General features: G+C 43.4%; 1 protein-coding gene across 2 annotated transcripts in view; it reads left to right on the top strand.

The window, feature by feature from the left end:
* Positions 1-22,296, top strand: part of LOC105036101 (probable protein S-acyltransferase 14) — a 32,473-nt gene extending 10,177 nt beyond the window's left edge. The window contains exons 4-7 of one of the 2 annotated variants that reach the window (XM_073245683.1): positions 10,857-10,924; positions 20,895-21,018; positions 21,267-21,332; positions 21,690-22,296. In XM_073245683.1, coding sequence (XP_073101784.1) covers positions 10,857-10,924; positions 20,895-21,018; positions 21,267-21,332; positions 21,690-21,815 — 384 coding nt within the window. In that variant the 3' untranslated portion in view covers positions 21,816-22,296. Of the gene's footprint in view, positions 1-10,856; positions 10,925-20,894; positions 21,019-21,096; positions 21,183-21,266; positions 21,333-21,689 lie in introns of both variants that reach the window. The other variant, XM_073245684.1, reaches the window with a different exon arrangement.
* The last annotated feature ends 61 nt before the right edge of the window (positions 22,297-22,357 follow it).

The raw sequence follows: 22,357 nt of genomic DNA on the forward strand, positions 1-22,357 counted from the left end.
ACCTTAAAGCTGGGATTGCCCCCTTGGGGCTCCCTGAGGGACTCCGTCCGTTGGGCTCCTAGCCTGGGGGAGGACGACCTTCAAGCTGTCCGAAAATTTCTTAGTTATCCAACTTCTCTTCCCAACCTTCTGAAGGAGCAATTTCTGTTCAACATCGGCTTGAGTCCCCTGGATCCTGCGAGTATTCCATCTTTTCTTTTCTTCTTCTTTTCTTCTTCTCCTCCTTCTTTCTCTTTCTTTTTTTTTTTTAACCATGCGTCACCTCTTCCTTTTTTCACTCCGTTGCTGATTTCTTTTTCTTTTTCTCTTTCTTTTTTTTTTCTTTCTCTTTTCTTTTTTTTTCTTTTTTTTTAGGAATGGACGCTGAAGCAGCACGGATGCTTGCCAGGGGCCTCAAGGTTCACAAAAGAAAAGGCGCTGTGGCCTTCGGGTCGGCAAAGAAGGCCAGAACAGAGGAGACGAGCTCGGCCACGCCTGCCCAGGCGGTCCTCACTGTCGATGTTCCTTCAAATGCCGAGCCCCCGGTTCCCCGAGCCTCTTCGAGGAGTTCTCCCGCCGAGGTTCCCGCTTCGGGGTTCCGCTCCGAGGAGGTGCCAGGGGTTGAGAGGGGGAGGAGAAAGAAGACGGTGGCCCGCAGGGTCAGCGGCCGCCGAGCTGCCATCGAAGAATCCCACGGCTCCGAGGAAGAGCCGATGGAGAATCCTTTTAATGACAGGGACCTGATAAAGCGACTGGTCGACGGGTGCGTCCTGCCCGAAGTCGTTCAGAGGATCGTTCGCGCCGATCTCGAACAGCGGGTTTGGGACTCTCTGGGGTCCTTTCTCGAGGTAAGCAGATTCACTTTCTTCCTTTCCCTCGCTCCTTCATTTAATTAACTTCTCAGCTTTCATTTTGACCTTCTGGCCGCCCTAGCAGATCGGGCACCAGCTCCTCGCCAACATCGAAGCGATGAACAAGGCGAGGAGGGATGCTATCCAAGTGGAGGAAGGTCGTCGGGCCGAGGCTGCCCGCCTCAGGGAAAAGACTGCCGAGATAGCCAACCTCCAAGAGGCACTTGAGAAAGAAAAGCAGGCTTCGGAGGAGATGGTGAGGAAGGTGGAGGTCGAGGTCGCAAATTTAACGGAGCAGATTTCGGTTCTGATCTCGGAGGCCAGGGGCCAAGCGGTGGAGGAGTTCAAGGCCTCTGCTGAAATGAGGGACCTGAACGTCAAGTTCGGCCAAGATGCATTCATCAAAGGATTCGAACTCTGTCAAGAGAAGATGGTCAAGAAATTTCCCGAGCTCGACTTCAGCTTCTTGGATGAGGTATCTGAAGACGAAGCCGGGCCCTCTCCTACTGCCGCTGCCACCACAGTCCCCCTTCCAAGAACACCGGACTCCCCAACTCCTGCTTCGGAGGTCTGAGACCTCTGACTTTGTACTCTTCTTTCACTGCGATTTTCCTTTTTCCCTTTGTCTTTAAGAGGCATTCAATCAATAAAATTGGGCTCCCCCTTATGGGGAACTTTTCTTCTCCTTTGTCTTTTTCTTTTTTTTTCTTTTTTTTTTTTTTTGCGATGAGCTGCGCCTTGACGCTTTTGTCTCCCGATGGTAGTGTCCTGCCGAAGCACTTCCCTTGCCACAGGGAGTTCCGCTGAGGTCTATGATTCGGCATCTGAGGAAGAAAGTCCATCATTTAACGAAAAATCGAGGGAGATGGAGGACGAGCTTCGTAGGCTGAGGGAGAGCCACTAAGAGGCCACCTATTTTCGGAACCTCCACGTAAAAGGGATCATGGAGTACAGCCAGAGGAAAGCGAACTTCGAGAAGGAGCTTGAGGAACATAAGAAGCACGCCAGCGATCGATCTTGAGCTCAGGCTTCCAAGATCAGCTCTCTTGGAGCGGAGCTGTCGGTTGCACAGGAGAAGATCGGCCAGCTGGAAGGAAGCTCGTCTTGGCTTTCGACTTGGGCCGACCACGACCGAGAATGGTCGAAGTTCTCCGACCTTCAGCAACAGCTCCAAGACGCCGAGGCGAACTACAATGCATATCGGGCCGGCTGGTGCAAGCAGGTGGACGACTACAGGAGGAAGCTCAGGATGGCGACCGACGAGGTTGCCCGCCTTCAAAGGCAGTTATCTGAAGGAGCCCAGTTCGTCCCTGTTCGGGACCCCGACGAACTTCAATCCCTGAGAGGAACCATAGAAGAGCTATCCATCGCCCTTGGGGAGGGGAGGACCGAGCTGCAGCAGTGGAAGATCCAGCTGGTATACGAGCAGCAGGCGGTTAAGGATGCGGAGGCGGAATCCGAGGTCCTGAGAAAGAGGCTCCGAGAGGCAGAAAACGAAAGCCAACGGTCTCGTCGGATGTATCTGGAGATGTTAATAAGGAAGAAAGAATTGGAAGAAGAAGTCGAAAGCTTAAGGCACTCTCTGATGAGGGTCGAAGCCGGAAGTTCGAAGTCGGAAGAAGCCGGGCCCCCTTAGGGCTCTTTTTGCCTTCCGTCCTTCTATGTGTCTTCTTTTTCTGTTCTTGTCGTTTTTCTTTTTTTGGCCTTAAGGGCTTTGTAATGCATACTTAGTTAATGAAATGAAAAGGAAATTTTTCATTACCTCTTCTACTCATGTGTTGAGTTGTCATTTGCCGAACTTCTTTCGGTTTTTGCCTCCCTCGATATCGATGTCATTCAAAGGTACCCAATCGTCGTCGCATTAACCTGTCCCTTGTGTTTATGGCCGCAGATTTGTCCGGGGCCACTCGAGTTTGACGCTTCCCTTCGGAGTTCGAGCTCGAGAGTCTGAACTTCTCGTCGCCTTGAGGAAGCCGTCTTATCCTTGGCCTGTGTTGAGAGCCCTCTTGGAGATTGGGGATTTTTGATAAGAATCCCCGTCCTCGCTGAGATGAGGTCTCCTGTATCTTTGATGTAACTTGTTTTTCATTTGTCGCTGGTGTAGTTCGTCGCTTTCCTTTTTAACTTTTTCTCTTTTTCTTTTTCTTTTTTCGAGTGAGGGTTTTCCCTCTGCTCTTAGTGGGGTCGCGGGAGCGCGGAGGGGCCGTCGAGAAGGTTCTCTTTTTCTTATCTGGTCTTGAATGACCGGATCTTAGTTGGCATCAGGATGAGGTTCTCCTCCTAATCCTGATGTAGTCGATTTCAGCTCAGGTTAGGATGAGGTTCTCCTCCTGTTCCTAACAGGGTTGTGGGGGCACATATGGGCGTTGCAGGGCCTCTCCCTCCATCCGGTCTAAAAGTAACCGGGCCTTCGATTTTGCTCATGTTAGGGCGAGATTCTCCTCCTGTCCCTAACAGGGCTGTGGGGGCACATAAGGGCGTTGTAGGGTCTCTCCCCCATCCGGTCTAAAAGTAACCGAGCCTTCGACTTTGCTCATGTTAGGGCGAGGTTCTCCTCCTGTCCCTAACAGGGCTGTGGGGGCACATAAGGGCGTTGTAGGGCCTCTCCCCCCATCCGGTCTAAAAGTAACCGGGCCTTCGACTTTGCTCATGTTAGGGCGAGGTTCTCCTCCTGTCCCTAACAGGACTGTGGGGGCACATAAGGGCGTTGTAGGGCCTCTCCTCCCATCCGGTCTAAAAGTAACCGGGCCTTCGACTTTGCTCATATTAGGGCGAGGTTCTCCTCCTGTCCCTAACAGGACTGTGGGGGCACATAAGGGCGTTGCAGGGCCTCTCCCCCCATTCGGTCTAAAAGTAACCGGGCCTTCGACTTTGCTCATGTTAGGGTGAGGTTCTCCTCCTGTCCCTAACAGGACTGCGGAGGCACATAAGGGCCGTTATATGGGTCTCTCCCTCCGTCCGGTCTTAAAATAACCGGACTTTCAACTTTGCCCATGTTAGGATAAGGTTCTCTTCCTGTTCTTAACATGGCCGTGGGGGCACATAAGGGCCGTTATACGGGCCTCTGCCCCCGTCCGGTCTTAAAATAATCGGACTTTCAACTTTGCCCATGTTAGGACAAGGTTCTCCTCCTGTTCCTAACATGGCTTTATTTTCGTTGTCTGAAGGGGTTATCCCCTATCGTTACGAGTCCATGCCAAAAGGGAAAGATATGCAAATCTGAAAGGAATCTTGATTTAAAACAAAGCCGTTAGTAATACATTTACAGATTTTTCAAATCCCATGGTCGTAGAAGGTCTGCTCCCCGTCGAGGTCCTCCAGAGATGGAGTTGATGATCCCAATTGGAGGCCAATCTCCGGGCTGCTCTTCCCTCGGCAGCTCAGGTTGTGGCAGGGCCCTTGGCCGATCCTCTCTACCCTCAGGCCGGCGTCGAATGAATCTGTCGAGCCGACCTCGTCTGATGAGCTCCTCGATCTCGTCTCAGAGTTGAATGCATTCCTCTGTGTCGTGACCGTGGTCACGATGGTAGAGGCAGAACTTGTTAGGATTGCGCTTCCCGAGGTGTGTGCGCATCCTTTCTGGCCTTGGGAGCTGCTCCCTGATCTCCATCAGCACCTGAGTTTTCGATGCGTTGAGGGGGGCGTAGCTGCAGAATCTTCCTGGAGGAGAGCCCCGCCGAACCCTGCGGTCCGGGCTTCTCTGTCTGTGTGCTCGGGGAGGAGTCTGGGCGCGCTTGTGCTCGGGAGGAGTCCGAGAACGTGGCCAAGCTTCACTCGGCCCTCTTTCAACTGCGGGCTTGCTGGAGTCGCCCGCCTGCCGCTCCTTCGCGGCTTCCTCGTCCTTCAGCTTGAAGGCTTTCTCTGCTCGGGCATATCCTTCGGCCCGAGCCAGCAGATCGGCAAAGTCTCTAGGATACTTCTTTTCCAGGGAGAAGAGGAGGTCATTCTTTTGAAGGCCGCTCTTTAAGGCGGCCATTGCAACCAATTGGTCCAGGTTCCGGACCTCCAGGGCGGCGGCGTTGAAGCGGTTGACGTAAGCTCGGATGGATTCTTCCTCCCTTTGCTTGATGTTGATGAGGGATTCCGAACCTCGCCAGGGACGCCGGCTGCTGACGAAATGAGCCACGAACTGGTGACTCATCTGGTCAAAGGAGAAGATTGTACTCGGCTTCAATGCCGAGTACCAATTCCTTGCCGCTCCCTTCAAGGTAGACGGGAAAGCTCGACACAAGATGGCGTCTGGCGCGCCATGGAGCAGCATCATGGTCCGGAAGGTCTCTAGGTGGTCGACCGGGTCCGAGGTCCCATCGTAGCTCTCGAATTGGGGGAGCTTGAAGTTCGGCGGGATTGGTTCCTGCATGATCATTTGAGAGAAAGGAGGGTCAGTGCAGATGTCCTCACCGTAAGCAGTGGGAGCGCGGCGGAGCTCTTTGATCCGCCGGTTCATCTCCTGGAATCTCTGATCCAGGAGGTCCTCTTGATTGCGGGCCTTGAGGGTCTTCTGGTGGAGCGGAGGCAGGGACTCTCCGGGGGTTGAATCATGATCGGATGGAGGACTCTCCGCTTTTTGTTTTTCTTTTTTGGGAAAGACAGGGCGGCTGGCCCATGTGGCCCGCCCGATCGTCGGATTCTGGAACTTCGGCGATGCTCTTTCCAGCCACATCGATGCCTGCGGCTGCTGCTGCATGGCCTGCACTGCTTCGGTGAGGCCTCTGACCTGTTGAACCAGTAGGTCAAACTGCTCCATGCCGACTGCTGTCGCCGGAGGAGCCGAGGAAATCGGAGATGAGGCCGGGGCTTGCGGGGCTCGCTGAGATCTGGCCGTGGAGGCCGTTGACCGCCTGGTAGATGCCCTTCGGGGAGGCATCAGGTGGAGATCAGGCAGGCAACCGGAGGAGATGTCGGAGAAGATGACCGAAGGCGGTTCCGCTGAGCGCTCCTTTAAGAACAAGGGTACTGCGAAGACACAGCCCTTCCTCTAGCACCAATCCTGTTGGTGCAAAAATTCGCCGGCGTCGGAGAAGCTGGAGTCGAGGGAGTCGCGGTCGCCGCCGGGACCTGCAAAGAAAGTCTAAACCGGAGTTAGGGGTGCTCCGGCAAGACCCTCCGACGCTCAAGTCAGTTTTCTGCCTCAACAAGAATGAAGTGCTTGAACGAAAATTTTTAACAGAATTTTGAGATAGAGATTAGAGCTTAGAGAATAACATATCTGGGGGTCCCCTTTTTATAGGCGGAGGGCGTAACAGATTTGACAGTGACGTCTGCAATCGCCTGGTAGTGGGCCGTTCGAGGCCATGAGGAGTTTGTTGCGGAGAGCAGTGGAGGAGTTGTGGCCATCGCCGCGGCCTGCCACGTGGAGCCTGTTGTGGAGAGTGGAGTGATGTCCGTTGTCGTGACTTGCCAGAGCATGATGGAGCCGCGTGGGATCCGTTATAGGAAGTGGAGTAGAGTCATGGCCATTACTGTGGCCTGCCAGGGAGTCCCGGCCTGTCGGCCGAAGCTCGGTTGGGGTGTCTGGTGGAGAGGGGTAGCTCTCCGTCTGAGAGGAGCTCGGATGTTGCTAGCGAGCTTTCTATCGTTGGGTGTCTTGGGCGCTAGTACTGCAGGTGAAGGTCATCTGCTGTAGAAGTTCGGTCAGGGGCTTCCTGTGGATGAAGTTCAGTTTCACGCAGAATCCGACAGAAGGTCGACCGGCAGTGGATGTCGGATGGCGCTAGAGAGGTTCACCCGCTGGAGGGGTTCGGCTGCTGGAACCCATGCGTCGTAGGAGTTCGTCCGGAATCTATCCGCTACAGAAGTTCGGTCGGAGTCTGGTTCCCGTAGAAGTCCGGATAGGGATCATTTGTTGAGGAAGCTCGACCGAAGCCTGCCTGCAATAGAAGTCCGGAAGGAATTCGTTCACAAGGGAAGCTCGGGTGGAGGCTTACAGTAGAAATCCGACGCGGACCGCTCGTAGTAGAAATTTGAAGTAGACCGCTTGTAGCAGAAGCTCGGAGTAGATCGCTTGTAGCAGAAGCTCGGTGTAGATCGCTTGTGGCGGGGGCTCGGAGTCCGGCCCTTGTAAGAATTAGGATGAGGTCTACCTGCAATGGGAGCTTAGGGCTGAAGTCCGGCTCTCGTAGGAGCTCGGACGAAGTCTACCTGCAGTAGGAGTTCGGGGAAGAAGTCCGGCTCCCGTAGGAGCCCAGATGAAACCCAGAAGGCGGTCGACCGTCGTAGAAACTTGGATGGAGCCCGTCCGTCGTGGAGATCTGCTGTTGGAAAAGTTCGGCCACTGGCGAACTGACGTAGTTCTGGAAGAAATTCGGATTGGAGTCGATCGAATCCTGTCGGAAAAGATCCGGAAGGGGTCCGGAGAACGGTTGACCCTTGTAGGAGATCGGCCGATGGTAGAATCCAGAGAGCACTTGGAGCAGCCTGATGGACAACCGAAGAAGCTTATCGCTGGAGAAGTCTGGGAGATGCGGCAGGAGTTCGTCCGTCGGGGGAACCCGATCGACGCTCATGGAAGAAGCTGTGGGAGTTTATCCGTCGGCAGAACTTGGGAATATTGCGGAAGCTCGACCGTCGGAGAGGTTCGGAAATATGTCACCCAAGGTTGGACGTCGGCAGAGTCCCGGGAGGATCACTCCTGGTACGAACTTCGGCTGGGGGGGTATTTTATACCCAACAAAATTTATCAAACACTTCGCGTACAACCTTGAATCTTTGATACCATATATAGCATCAAAGGCATTGTTGAATTATTAGGAGCTAGATCACCTAAAATGACAAGGTGGCCGAATTCTAGAGATAATCCATGCCCAAGATTACAAAAGTATATGGAGAAAAATAGAAGGAAAGAAAAAAATATGTAGAAAAATGAAAGGAAAGAGAAAAGACAAGATAGTGAGATACTAAAGAGTGACATGGTTCATGCACTATGGGCCTACGCCCATAGATACAAAGGTGACCAAATAATCCACCATCAAGATGAGAAATTTGAAGGTTGATGATGGAGAGTTTATCTCTTGTATTTTGTTTGGCATACTAGCCACCATAGCAACTTTCCTTCTTGATCCACCCTCGTATATGTAGGAGTTTGATTGTTTCCAATGAGGTAAAATCTTGTCATTGGAGAACCTCAAATGCACCTTTAAAGAGCCTTGGATGACTAGGGTTTCAAACAAGTAAGCAAAGCATTCCCAAATCTCCTTTTCTTCCATTAATATGGGAAATCCTTTTTACTCATTATTGTAGCAACTTTTCTAGAAGACCCTATTTCTAAGCTTCTTTTTTTTCCTCATAAGCAACTAGCAAAGAGATCCTACATAACCCAAACCAAAATGGACCATGTTAATGTGATAGGTAGGTGATTTTGACTTCAATTATTCAACAAGCACATTTAGATTGGATTAGGGCTTTGGTTGGACTCAAATTGGTTCATTTCATAATTGAATTGGGCCCAAATTAGTTTGATCAGAGTCCAGCTGAGTTGAGTAAGTAAAAGTTAGCTCATTATCTCTTTTTTCTTCAATGGCTAGCTATCTTCGATAGCTATTGGTTGTTGGGATTGTAATTAAGCACTGTAGTGTAATCTTTTGTATGCCTTGAATGCTTAAAATCTTAAGAACTTCCTACAGGAATTTTGCTTTGAATTATTCCAAAACACACTGAACCACTAGACATGGGCAATGGGCCAGGCTACCCATTACACGGCTCGGTTCGGCACGAATCAGACACGGCCCGACTGCTATAGTAACGGGCCGTGCCAGGCACGGCCCCTTAAAAGGGGCCGGATTGGGCTGAGGGTTTGCGGTCTGCAGTCCAAGCCCGGCACGGCCTACGGGCTAAGCACGGACCGGCATGGTCCAAGCACGGCACGGCTCGCGTGCTGGTTCGATCCTTTTTTTTGAATTTAAAAAATATGAATTTTTTATAAATCAAAAAAAGATTGAGGAGCAAAATTAAATATAGATGTTGGATTTTTTTTGTAAAAGCAAAAAACCATCTTGTAATGGTGGGGGGTTTGGTGTGGACCCCTACCGATTTATTAATAACAATCGAAATAGTATAAGAGAGGGAGGGATAGTAGTAGAGAAGGAGAGAAGAATTGATTTGGTATGGTGAAAATGGAAGAGGAGGAAGATATTTATAAGAATCCTAATATTTTCATTTTTTCAAATTACTCCTAAAATTAGCTATTTTATGGCTGTTGGGGGGTTAAAATTGTAATACCCTGTCCTAATAAATAAGCCCGATTTGGCCCACCAAGCCCACATGAAAAAAAAAATCTGGAACAAAGACTCCCCTTCTTCCTCGTGCTGGATTAGAATAAGATCTCCTAGGGCAAATAAGAACCCTAAGAAGAGCCCTATAAAACCTCTGTTTTCTCCATGGTCGGTCACGACGAGCACCAATTTCTCTCTCTTCTTTCTCTTGGATTCTCCTATTGAAGCCATCGATGCCCTCTTCGTGTTTGCCTCAAATCCTTGCCGGAGACCTTACTGGAGTTGGAGGTAAGCCTCGGCCCTCCTTCCTCTTTTCCTTTCTTTCCTTTCCATGGCATCGTGCACCTTCGCCGGCCGTCGGGTTCATCGAAAATCTGATAAAAACAAAAACTCTGTTTATTTTCCCTGTTTGATCGAACTTTGTTCTCCCTTTTTCGGCCACCAGCACTGTCGTTTGCAACATCTCACCCCTAGGTCTGGACCCCCAGCTCTCTACCTATCTTCTCCAACGGTCATGGTTGTCGGTTATCGGTCAATGATTGGAGAAAATTCAAAGAAAAAGGGAGGTCCCTTATTTTTTTGATTATTTTTTATTTTCTTTGGCCTATCGCCTGTCGCCGGCCCTCACTTGCTCCATCGCCATCGGCCAGACGCCTACCACCCACTGCCGGTCATCCGATTATGAACCACTGAACCTCCAGACCTTCCTCCTTTGATCGGCCAAGAAGGGGAAAAGAGAAAGAAAAAAAAAAGAAAAGAAAAAGAAAGAAGAAGAAGAGAGAGAAAAGCTCTCTCTCTCTTTCTTTCTATCTAAAAGTTCTTCTAGGGTTCTCTTTCTTTTCTTTTCTCTAAAATTTCTCTCTTACTTTCTCTCTCTATGAAAGACCTATAGATCTTGTATCGGACCATCTTTTTCTTTTTTAGGGACCCATGTTGATCTCAACGAGATGATCCCAAATCGATTTAGTGCTCGAGTGGTCTATTGGACTGGTCATCCAGTCAACCACTTTCTTTTATTATTTAATTTTATTGAATATATGGAATGAAAATTGATCATGATTTAATATTTTAAATAAGATTATTTGATTCATTTAAGGAAGACTAAAGCTTTAGAACGATCGAGGTAAGTGGATCTTACGCTCCTTAATTATTTTTAAATAATCATATTTTTCATGCAAAGAATTGTTGTTGATGAAATCATATTTTTCATAAAATAAGAATCAGTATATGTGATATGAAAAAGTATATTTTATTATGAGTATTGATTCTATGAACGTATTTTATGAAAATAACATGATTATGAAGCATGAATTTTATGATTTTTTCATCTATGCATATGTATGTTTTAAGAAAAAGATGTAAAGATTTTAAAGGCTTTCAGATAGCTATGAACGAATTTCTTCAGGAAGGTCGACATCCGGAGCTAGCATCCGCATGAAACATGACCCCGTCAATGGGTATAAAGTTGGCACATGAAATAAAAACTATGTCGATTAAGAAATATGGTCCTGTCATGGGTATAATAGTGACCTCAGTACGAATATCTGTGAGCAATATTTTGAAACATGACACGAATACATGACAAGAATAATTTATGATTCATGATTATGAAATATACATGATTTATGCATGCACGATTGATTTATGACTTGTTTTATTATATGTTCTATAAAATGCTTATTTTTGTAATATCTGTTACTTTCTAAATATTGCATTATCATAGAAAATTTATGCTGGATCCGGTAAGGAAGCATAAGTTCTCCTTACTAGGCTAGTGTAGCTCATATTCTTTTTATTTTTATTTTTTTTTGTACAGAGGAATAAGGTTAGGATCGGTGAAGAGAATCCAGACATGGAGATCTGCGAAGCAAGCTTGAAAATTTTGTAGTAGAAGTTTCATTTATTTTATGATCATAGATTTGTAGTTATTTAAATTATGAATCTTGAGACTTGGGTTGATATTTGCTTTTGAATTTAGATGCTGGTTTAATTAAACATTTGAATTGAATTTTATTATTACTTTTATTTATGATGCATCCGTTATTATTATTAAGAAGATGAATGTTGGCTTTGTGTTATCATGGACTGTATTCTTTGATAGCATGGCTGTGTTATGTCTCGAATTTGGAGCGTGACATTTTATGGTATCAGAGCTATAGGTTTGATCATGGGTAGAACTTAAAATTTAGCGGTGGATAGTTAGGTCACGTATAGTTAGATTTTGACTTGATAGAATAAAGAAAGATAAATTTTATTAACTATACTACTGTCCTGTTATAGAAATGCAATAATGTTAAATTTTGAATAGGAAACGATAAGCGGGAGGAGGAAATCATGGCAAATATGGCTGCTAGGACAAGAGGAGCAAGAATGACGTCGCGGGGAGTTGCCAACCAATCGATTGAGCAGGCTCCCAATGCACTAGCCACTCAGGCAGATATTGCTGGTGTATGTCAGGTGGTGGCCCAACTTATCCAGCAGCAGTAGACACAAGTTGTTTCTCGACCTACATCGTCTGTGGAGTCATATTATGAGAGATGCAGAAGGCTCAACCTATCATTATTTGAAAGCGGATCTGATCCTTTGGTTGCAGAGACATGGATTCGAGAGATGGAGAAGATGTTCAATGTCCTACAGTATCGCGAGAACGTGAAGGTCAGATTAGCCATGCCTATATTAAAAGGGAACGTTGAGTTTTGGTGGACTACAATAAAAGCTACCTATGGGAATAATGATGACCAGCTGACTTGGGAGGAGTTCAAATGGATATTTTATGATCAGTACTTTTTTGGAACAATGAGATTGGTAAAAAAGAATGAGTTTCTGGCTTTGAAGCAAAAGGATAACATGACAGTACTGGAATATGCCAACAAATTTAACGAGCTAGGCTGCTTTTGCCTCTTGCTTATGGAGTTCGAAAAGAGTAAAACCAACAGATTTGAATAAGGTCTAAGATATGGAATTCAGTCCCGTCTGTCTTCTCATATTTTCAATGACTATAAGGACGTACGGGAACGAGCTTTGAAGGTGGAGTCAGAATTAAAAAGATCAGATCTAGAAAGAGGAGATAGAAAGAGGCCAAGATCAGCAGGAAATTCAAAGGATCAGCAGAAAAATCTTAAAAATAATAACTCTGATAAGAAGAAAGAATATACATCCTGTTCATATTGCGGTAAAAATCATAGCGGATCTTGTCTCAAGAAGATAGGAGCATGCTTCTCATATGGCGAGAAAGGACATATGGCTCATGATTATCCAAATAAGAAAAAAGATAACTTCAGACCTACCAGACTAGCTAACCAAAAACATAAAGAAAATGCACTAAGTGTTCGCTTTAACTCAACAGGAGGCCAATGCAAGTGATTAACTGGTGACAAGTACTATCCCAGTTAATTCCATAGGTGCTCGTGTGCTATTTGATTTCGGTTCTTCTCACTCTTTTATATCTCTCAAGTTTGCTACTTCTTTGAATTGTATGCCTGATGAATTGATTGAGCCGTTATATGTTAGCACATCTCTTAAGAACATTGCTGTTGCTAACATTATTTTTAAGAATTACATAATTCAAATAGGAAAAAAAGAATTAGCAGTAGATTTGATTTAATTAAATATGCATGATTTTGACATTATTCTTGGGATGAACTGGTTTTCCTCGTACCATGCTCATATTGATTGTTTTGAAAAAAGAGTGGTGTTTTAAATTTCGAGTGAGCCGCAGTTCTTCTTTCAAGGCGAAGCTCTTAATGCGGAATCCAAACAGTTTAAGCCTTCTTCGAGTATCATCTCAGCTATGAATGCAAGGAAGGCTTTAAGGAAAGGATGCAAGGCATTTTTGGCCTATGTAGTGGATGCCCAGAAAGAGAAAATAGAGTTGGACGATATTCCAATTATCAAGAAATTTTTTGATGTTTTTCCAGATGAGCTACCTGGGCAACCTCCAAATCATGAGATTGAATTTCAAATTGATATCACATCGGGGATTGGACCTATATCAAAACCTCCTTATCGAATGGCTTTTGTAGAATTACGTGAATTAAAGGTTCAACTACAAGAACTTTTAGATAAGAAGTTTGTCCGGCTAAGTACATCACCATGGGGAGCTCATGTGTTATTTGTAAAAAAGAAGGATGAGAGCATGTGATTATGCATTGACTATTGGGAGTTGAACAAAGTAACTATGAAGAATAAATATCCTCTTTCTCGAATAGATGAGTTATTTGATCAACTACAAGGTGCACAAGTCTTCTCCAAAATTGATCTACGATCATGTTATTATCAACTAAGAATTAGAGATGAAGATGTGCCTAAGACTGCATTCAAGACTAGGTATAGCCCTTATGAATTTTTAGTAATACCTTTTGGACTAACCAATGCACCGATTGCTTTTATGGATATGATGAACAGGATCTTTAAGCCGTATCTGGATCAATTCATTGTTGTTTTTATTGATGATATTCTAGTTTATTCTAAAAGTAAAGAGGAACATAAGAGACACTTGAGGATTGTGCTACAAATCTTGTGGGAAGAGAAGTTCTTCGCCAAGCTCAGTAAGTGTGAGTTCTGGTTGGACAGTGTCGTCTTTCTTGACCATATAATACTAAGGAATTTCAATCGACCCAAAGAAGATAGAAGTCGTGGTGAATTGGCCTCGTCCAACTAACTGAAGTTAGAAGTTTCTTAGGCATGACTGGTTATTATAGAAGATTTGTCGAGGGATTTTCTCAAATTGCAATTTTTCTAACCCGCTTGATCCATAAATGAGTAAAATTTGAGTGGAACAGTAAATGTGAGTAGAGTTTTCAGGATTTGAAGCAACGATTGATATCTGCCCTAGTTCTTACTTTAGCTTCTAGTAATGGAGGATTTGTCATTTATAGTGATGCTTCCAAGGAGCTAGGCTGTGTATTGATGTAGAATGATAAGGTGATAGCCTATGCTTTTTGACAATTGAAACCTTATGAGCAGAACTATTCGACACGATTTGGAGTTGGTAGCTATAATTTTTGCTTTGAAGATTTGGCGACATTATTTATACGGAGAATCATGTGAAATTTTTACTGACCATAAGAGCTTAAAGTACTTATTTATTCAAAAAGAGCTGAATATGAGGCAAAAAAGGTGGCTTAAACTATTAAAGGACTATGATCTAAATATTAAATATCATCTTGCAAAAGCCAATGTGGTGGCAGATGCACTTAGTAGAAAATTCACAGCAAATGTGATGGCCACGCTTTCTACTCAGCGACAAATTCTAAAGGATCTTGAAGATTTATGAATTGAAGTGATCAGTACTGATGTTAAGAATGTGTTAGCCAATTTAATGGTACAATCAATATTGATTGAACGGATAAAAATGGCCCAACAGAATGATATTCATTTATGTTAGCTCAAAAAAGATATGGAGATAGGGTTGCGATCTGAGCTTAGAATTCATTCAGATGGTACTCTATATTTTGGGAACAAATTATGTATACCTAGAGATCCTGAACTGAAGAAGAAAATTTTGGAGAAAGCTCATAAATCTCGCTTCTCCGTTCATACTGATAGTACAAAGATGTTTAGAGATGTAAAACAATATTTTTGGTGGAACGGAATGAAGCAGGAGATAGCTTAATTTGTATCTCGATGCTTGGTATGCCATCAAGTAAAGGCCGAACATCAAAGACTTGCTTGTTTGCTAAAATCATTGGAGATACCAGAATGAAAATGGGAGCATATTACGATGGATTTCGTCACAGGACTTCCAAGGACAGCAAGGAAGAATGATGTGGTGTGGGTGATTATTGATCGGCTTACTAAATCAGCCCACTTTTTACCCTTTCGAGTTGGTACTCCACTTGATAAGTTAGCACGGATGTATATTGATGGAATTGTGCGCCTACATGGTGTTCCGATAAGCATTGTGTCTGATCGAGATCTACGATTTGTATCCAGATTTTGAAAAAAAATTCAAGATGCTATGGGTACCGAATTGAGGCTTAGTACTGCTTTCCATCCTCATACCGATGGCCAATTTGAAAGGACAATCCAAACTCTTGAGGATATGTTGAGAGCTTGTACTTTCGATTTTGAAGGACATTGAGATAATCATGTGACTCTAATAGAATTTGCTTATAACAACAGTTTTCATTTTAATATCAAGATGACACTCTATGAAGCTTTATATGAAAAAAAGTGTAGATCTCCTTTGCATTGGGATGACGTTGGTGAAAAGAAATTATTGGGTCTTGAGTTAGTTCAAGATGCTAGAGAGAAAATTCATCTGATCAAGGAAAGACTCAAGGCAACATAAGATAAACAGAAGAGTTGGGCTGATAGAAAGAGGAGAGAATTGAAATTTCAAGTTGGCGATTATATTTTCTTAAAAGTATCACCTACAAAGGGTGTCATGAGGTTTGGAAGGCATGGCAAGCTAAGTCCGCGCTATATTGGACCTTTTGAAGTTTCGAATAGAGTAAGAGATGTTGCTTACAAACTAGTTTTGTCCAAAGTGCACAATGTCTTTCATGTTTCACTGCTGAGGAAGGTTGTACCTGATCTGAATAATGTGATAAAATATGAGCCATTGCAAGTTCATGAAGACTTAATCTATGAAGAGTTTTTCCTTCGAATTATTGATCGAAAAGAGCAAGTCCTAAAGCGGCGCATAATTCCATATGTGAAGATCTATTGGAGCAATCATGAAGAGAGAAAGAGGCTACTTGGGAGCTTGAAGATGATATGAAGTCAAGATATCCTCACTTATTTGATAATGAAGGTACGCTAAGTTTCGAGGACAAATTTTTTTTTAAGGAAGGTAGAATGTAATATTCGGTCCTAATAAACAAGCCTACCAAGAGTTGGCCCACCAAGCCCACATAAAAAAAAAAATATGGAACGAAGACTCCCGTTGGGAGTCTTTTTCTTCCCCGTGCCCGATTAGAATAAGGTCTCCTAGGGCAAATAAGAACCTTAAGAAGAGCCCTATAAAACCTCTCTTTCCTCCTTCATGGCCGGCCATGACGAGCACCAATTTCTTCCTCTTCTTTCTCTCGGATTCTCCCGTTAAAGCCGCCGACGCCCTCTTTATGTTTACCTCAAATCTTCGTCGGAGACCACACCAGAGTCGGAGGTAAGCCCCGGCTCTCCTCTCTTCCTTTCCCTCCTTCCCATGGCATCGCGCACCCTCGTCAGCCGTCGGGTTCGTTGGAAATCCCATAAAAACAAAAAAAATATTTTTTTCCTTGTTTGATCGAACTTTATTCTCCCTTTTCCAACCACCGGTGCCGTCGTTGACAGCATCTCACCCATAGGTTTGGACCCCCATCTCTCTACCTATCAAGGTATCCATAACCGGTACCGTCAGTCGAATCGATCGGTCGACGGTATAGTTTGGTACGTTTTCGTACTGTATCGAATTGAGGCGAACCGACGAAGGCAAACAGACCCGAATCGGAAGAAGAAAAAGAGAGAGAAATAGAGAGGAGGAAGAAAGAAAAAGAGGGAGGGGAAGGAGCCGACGGGGCCGTCGGACGGCTTCTGGCTGGCCACCGTGGCCGTCGGAGGGCGTAGTCCGCGCGTGCAGTGCCGCGGGCGTGAAACAGGGGCAATGTCCCTATTCTGCGAATTTTTTAAAAAAAATCTAGTCTTAAGTGAATCCGGCAAATAGTTTGCCGACTTCACGATTTTTAATTTTTTTTAAAAAAATCTTTGAAGTCGGCAATTGGGTTGCCGACTTCATCAGTTTAAAGCCAAAAAAAAATGGAAACAGACGATGGCCTGTTTCGACAAAGAAGAGGGGGACGGAGCCGTGGAGGGGCTCCACCCGCTCGACCACCCTCAGGCCATCGGCGTCGGCTCGCCGGCTATCGAAGGCTTCACGACGAAGGCGCCGTCCGTCTGGTAGGTCTCCCCCAAGTACTCTATCTCTTTCTCGCTCAATTGAAAGTCCTATCTGGTGATACGGGACTCGAAAGCCCTCCGACGGCTGCAGCCGGCCACTACCGGCCTCCGATGTCTCCCACCTCCCTCCCTCTCCTCCTCTCTCTTTTTTTCTCATTTTTTTTTCTTTTTTTTCATACCATCGGTGTATCAAATTTATCGACTGAATCGTGTCGGTTCTCTATCGGTTCGGTATGATACGGGTTGTACCGGCCAGTTCGGTACGGTATGGAAAACCCTGCTACCTATCTTCTTCAAAAGCTATCGCCGTCAGTGATTGGCCAATGATCGGAGAAAATTTGAAAAAAGGGGGCGGTCCCTATTTTTTTGATTATTTTCTATTTTCTTTGGCCTGGTGCCTGCCGTCGGCCCTCACTTGCTCCATCATCATCGGCCAGATGCCCGCCACCCGCTGTCGGTCATCGGTCATGAACCACTAAACCTCCAGGCCTTCCTCCTTTGATCGGCCAAAAAGGGGAAAAGAGAAAGAAAAAAGAAAAAGAAAGAAGAAGAGAGCGAAAAGCTCTCTCTTTCTCTCTCTAAAAGTCCCTCTAGGGTTCTCTCTCTAGAATTTCTCTCCTACTTTCTCTCTCTAAGAAAGACCTGTAGATCTTGTATCGGACTATCTTTTCTTCTTTTAAGGATCCATATTGGCCTTAGCGAGATGATCCCATATCGAGTGCTCGGGTGGTCTATCGGACTGGTCATCCAGTTAATCATTTTTTTTATTATTTAATTTTATTGAATATATTGAATGAAAATTGATCATGATTTAATATTTTAAATAGGGTTACCTGATTCATTTAAGGAAGACTAAAGCTCTAGGACGGTCGAGGTAAGTGGATTTTACTCTCCTTAATTATTTTTAAATATTCATATTTTTTATGTAAAGAATTGTTGTTGATGAAATTATATTTTTCTTAAAATAAGGATCAGCATATGTGATATGAAAAAGTATGTTGTATTATGAGCATTGATTTCATGAATATATTTTATGAAAATAGTATGATTATGAAGTATGAATTTTATGATTTTTCTATCTATGTATATGTATGTTTTAAGAAAAAGATGTAAAATTTTAAAGGCTCTTAGATAGCTATGAACGAATCTCTTCGGGAAGATCGATATCTAAAGCTAGCATCCACATAAAACATGGCCCCGTCAACGAGTATAAAGTTGGCATACGAAATAAGAACTCTGTCGATTAAGAAACATGGTCTTGTCATGGGTATAATAGTGATCTTAACACGAATATCTGTGAGCAATATTTTAAAACATGATATGAATACATGACAAGAATGATTTATAATTCATGATTATGAAATATACATGATTTATGCCTGCATGATTGATTTATGACTTGTTTTATTATATGTCCTATGAAATACTTATTTTTGTAATATCTGTTACTTTCTAAATATTGCATTATCATAAAACTTATGCTGGATCTGGTAAGAAAGCATATGTTCTACTTACTGGGTTAGTGTAGCTCATATTTTTTTTATTTTTTTATTTTTATACAGAGAAAAAATGTTAGGACCGACGAAGGGAATTCAGGCTTGGAAATCTGTGTAGCAAGCTTGAAAATTTTGTAGTGAAAGTTTAGTTTATTTTATGATCATGGATTTGTAGTTATATTATGAATCTTGAGACTTGGGTTGATATTTGTTTTTGGATTTAGATGCTCTGAACCAGTTTTGGTTTAATTAAACATTTGAATTGAACTTTACTATTACTTTTATTTATGATGTATCTGTTATTATTTTTAAGAAGATGAATGTTGGCTTCGTGTTATCATGGGCTGTATCTTTTGATAGCATGGCCGTATTATGTCTCGGATTTGAGGCATGACAAAAATGATAAAAAAAAAACTAGCCATTATCTAACCCAAAAAATAATAAAAAATCTGAATTAGCTGTTACGGGCCGTTCCTAGCTTGTAACGGCACTAAACGGGCCGTGCCTGGCATGATCGGTAACAGGCTTAAACGGGCCGTGCCAGGCATGGCCCATTTGGGCTGCTTTTTTTTTTTAAAAAAAGAAAAGAAAAAAAAGACCGCCCATCAGGCCCGCGGGCCTGACGGGCCACGTGCCGCCCCTGGCACGGCCCTCCAAACCCTGTGCCTAGAGCCGTGCCAAGCTGAGGTTCGAGAAACGGGCCGTGCCTGGCAGGCCTGTTTGGACCTTGGCTTGGTGGGCCTGGGCCGGGCCGTGCCAGACATAGCCCAGTGCCCATGACTACGGACTACACACTGGACTACATATGTGCTTGATGTATAAAGCTTATGTTCAAGACATTGAGCTCCAATGCTTGAAGAGTTTAGTCAATAATAAAGCTTCATTGCATTATTATTTACTTTGTTCTTTATGACTTTCCTTTTCTGTTTATTGGAATTTTTTATGCTTGACTCAGTTTTGGAGAGTTCTCTTGAAAAGTTGAAAACTAGTTTAGAAGATGACAGTCTGCTGAATTTTCTTCCCCAAATGACAACTACAAATTTCATTTTGAGTTGGATACAACCATGATATTGTTACTTATTTAAAGTTCCCTATTATTTAAAATTTAAAATTGCTCCCACTTATTGCATGTGTATGCTTGTGATACTTCCTTGATACCTCTCAAGATGAGGGAAAGGAGTTTCTTTTTGGGTAAAGGTCTGCCCCCTGGATGGACTGCTATTTTATGTTTAATTTTTGTTAACTTAAAATTTTGTTAGTCTCTAGCCTTGTACACACATGTAGCTGTGTCCCAAACAAATATTACTGTGTAAAAGCTGGTGTAATTGTGTGCAAAATGTTGGCTTAACCATATGAAGGGGTTAAATGTAAAATGCTAACTGTGTAAGGACTAAATGTAAAATGACAATCGAACAAAATATTGGATGTTAAGTTGCCCTTGTTTGTTGTTTTTTTTTGGTGAGTTTGGCATTCTATGATATGTGATTAGTTTTTGAGTTTGTGATGTTACTTTATGAAGTATGGATAATGTCATTGTGATAGCCCATCATACTTTGTGAATTTTTTTAAATACCTCAACATTATATATTTATTATTGTGCTATCCCAACTATATCATGCTCCTTTAGAAAAAAGCAAAACAATCAATGTGTCCATATGATGTTGTATCCATATCTTGTATTGATATCCATGGTTTCTCAATCTTCTTTAGAACCATACTTGGCTTCTTGAGTTTATTTTCATGTTTGTTATATGCAAGCTTTGTCGAATTGGTATTGGAGGGCATATTGGCCAGGGACTGGTTTGGCATGGTATGGGTTCATACCATGCCATTCCGTGGTGTATTGACATAAGGAGAGCTAGAGAGGGAGGAGAGAGAGAAAAAGAGAGGGAGGGAGGGAGAGGGGGAGAGGGTGTGGTTTGCTTAATTCGAATTAAAATGGGTAACAAGATTACTACATGCCGTGGTTAACCAAATGGGCTTGTAATGGGACTTACTAGTTGGTTTTGTTGGGGGTGGGGCAGGGGAGGGTCAAGCTAGTAAGTCCTATTACAAGCAACCATGGCAAATTCTTGGTTTGGTGCAGGAGGTGGACACTTGATGAAGCAGCTCATCAAATTGATGATGAGCAAATTTCCAAAGTTCAGGCTGGTCTTGGGGTCTGCTTAAAATCTAAAACCTTGAATAAAGAGTGTTGCTAAATAGTTTGACCCAAAGATTAATACATTAATGATTGCCTGCTCTGTTCAACTAGTAGGAATAAGTATCAAATTCATACAAATAAGACATTACTGTGGTTTGTTGCATAATTTACAACAAATTAGCATCCCATGCAATGATTTCAGGTCAGTTTATCTGGGTAGTCTCCAATCGTTTATCAATGTTACAAATTGATGCAAAATAATTTTTTCGGCTCTTAAACTACAATATGCCATTGGTTCTTACGTCCAACCTTGCCCTTTGGTTTCATGCTACAGTTCTACACATTTCTCGAGACAACTCTTGTTACCCTGTTGCTGTTGTCCAATTTTATTACTTTGTTTAGTGATGAGGAGGTACCTGGAACACCTGGAACACTTGCGACTACTTTTCTCACATTTGGTTAGTATGTTCCTCCTGGTTAACTGTGGCCTGAACATTGAAAGCTATGTTTTGAACTTCACTTCCCTTTTGTCATAGTGTTGAACTTGGCTTTTGCATTAAGTGTTCTTGGTTTTCTGATAATGCATATTTCATTGGTGGCTGGTAACACAACAACTATTGAGGCAAGTGTCTGGCAGTACGTTGTTAGTTATTACATTAATATCAGTTAAATTCAATTTTTATTTACTTTAATATTTTGTGAACAGGCATATGAGAAGAAAACAACTCCAAAGTGGAAGTACAATCTGGGCCGAAAAAAGAACTTTGAGCAGGTTAGGGTTTTCTCCTGATTTGTCCTCCCTCCTTTCCTTTTCTTTCATTCATGACTGACATGGGTTTTGAGTTGATATTATTTCCTACTTTGTTTTCATCTCATGCTTACTAATTACTTGATTTCTGCCTACCTATTTTCGAGATATTAAACAAATCTCAAAGGTTTAGTGCTGGGAGGGTTAAGGCTTAGATGTCAATCATGCATGCATAATGCTTGTGGAAATTGGTAGAGTCTGATTCATCTTTCAGGTTTTCCTTAGTTACTATATATGCTTTTTATCTCATTTTCTTGTGATATGGATATGATATAAACTTAATTGATACAGTCACCTTTTCTAATATTAGTTTGGTATTAGGTATTTGGAGCTGACAGGAGATACTGGTTCATCCCTGCATATTCAGAAGAGGATTTGAAAAAGACACCAGCACTTCAGGGTCTTGACTATCCAACCAAGGCTGATTTCAGTGCACAGGAGTTCTAACAGGATCATATTAGGATTACAGTTACCTCATCTGTGACGTATCCTTTTGGGCAACTAGCAGCTTTCTGCATCCTATCAATATCATTGTCGTGGTGGTCCGAAAGCTTCAATACAGTAGTTACCTCTAAGATCAGGCCAGCATTAGTGGTTGGAACAGAGCAAGATAGGTAATGGAATGGAGAATCTTTCAAGGTTGTCAGATTTCATTTTTATCTGTACTATTAATGTGGAAGTTAGGTCAATCGCAGTTGGCAGAGGTACACGTTCTATGGTCCTTGTTATGTTTTCCTTCCATGTATCTGATATGTAGAACAGGCTTTAAACATGTTACATTTACAGTTCATGAGCAGTGCAGTAAATCATATATCAAGATTAAATTTACTGAGATGCTGGAAAATACAAGCTAAAGGAATATATGTGAATACAAATATGACAATTATGAGAGTATATTGAGAACAATGGAAGGTGTCAAGTTTATCAATGTGCTTTGACCTTAACCACCGAGCCCAGAGGATTATCACTAAGCATTCTGTTGCAGCTCA

The sequence above is a fragment of the Elaeis guineensis genome, chromosome 11 (assembly GCF_000442705.2).
Source record: "Elaeis guineensis isolate ETL-2024a chromosome 11, EG11, whole genome shotgun sequence".
Lineage (NCBI taxonomy): Eukaryota > Viridiplantae > Streptophyta > Magnoliopsida > Arecales > Arecaceae > Elaeis > Elaeis guineensis.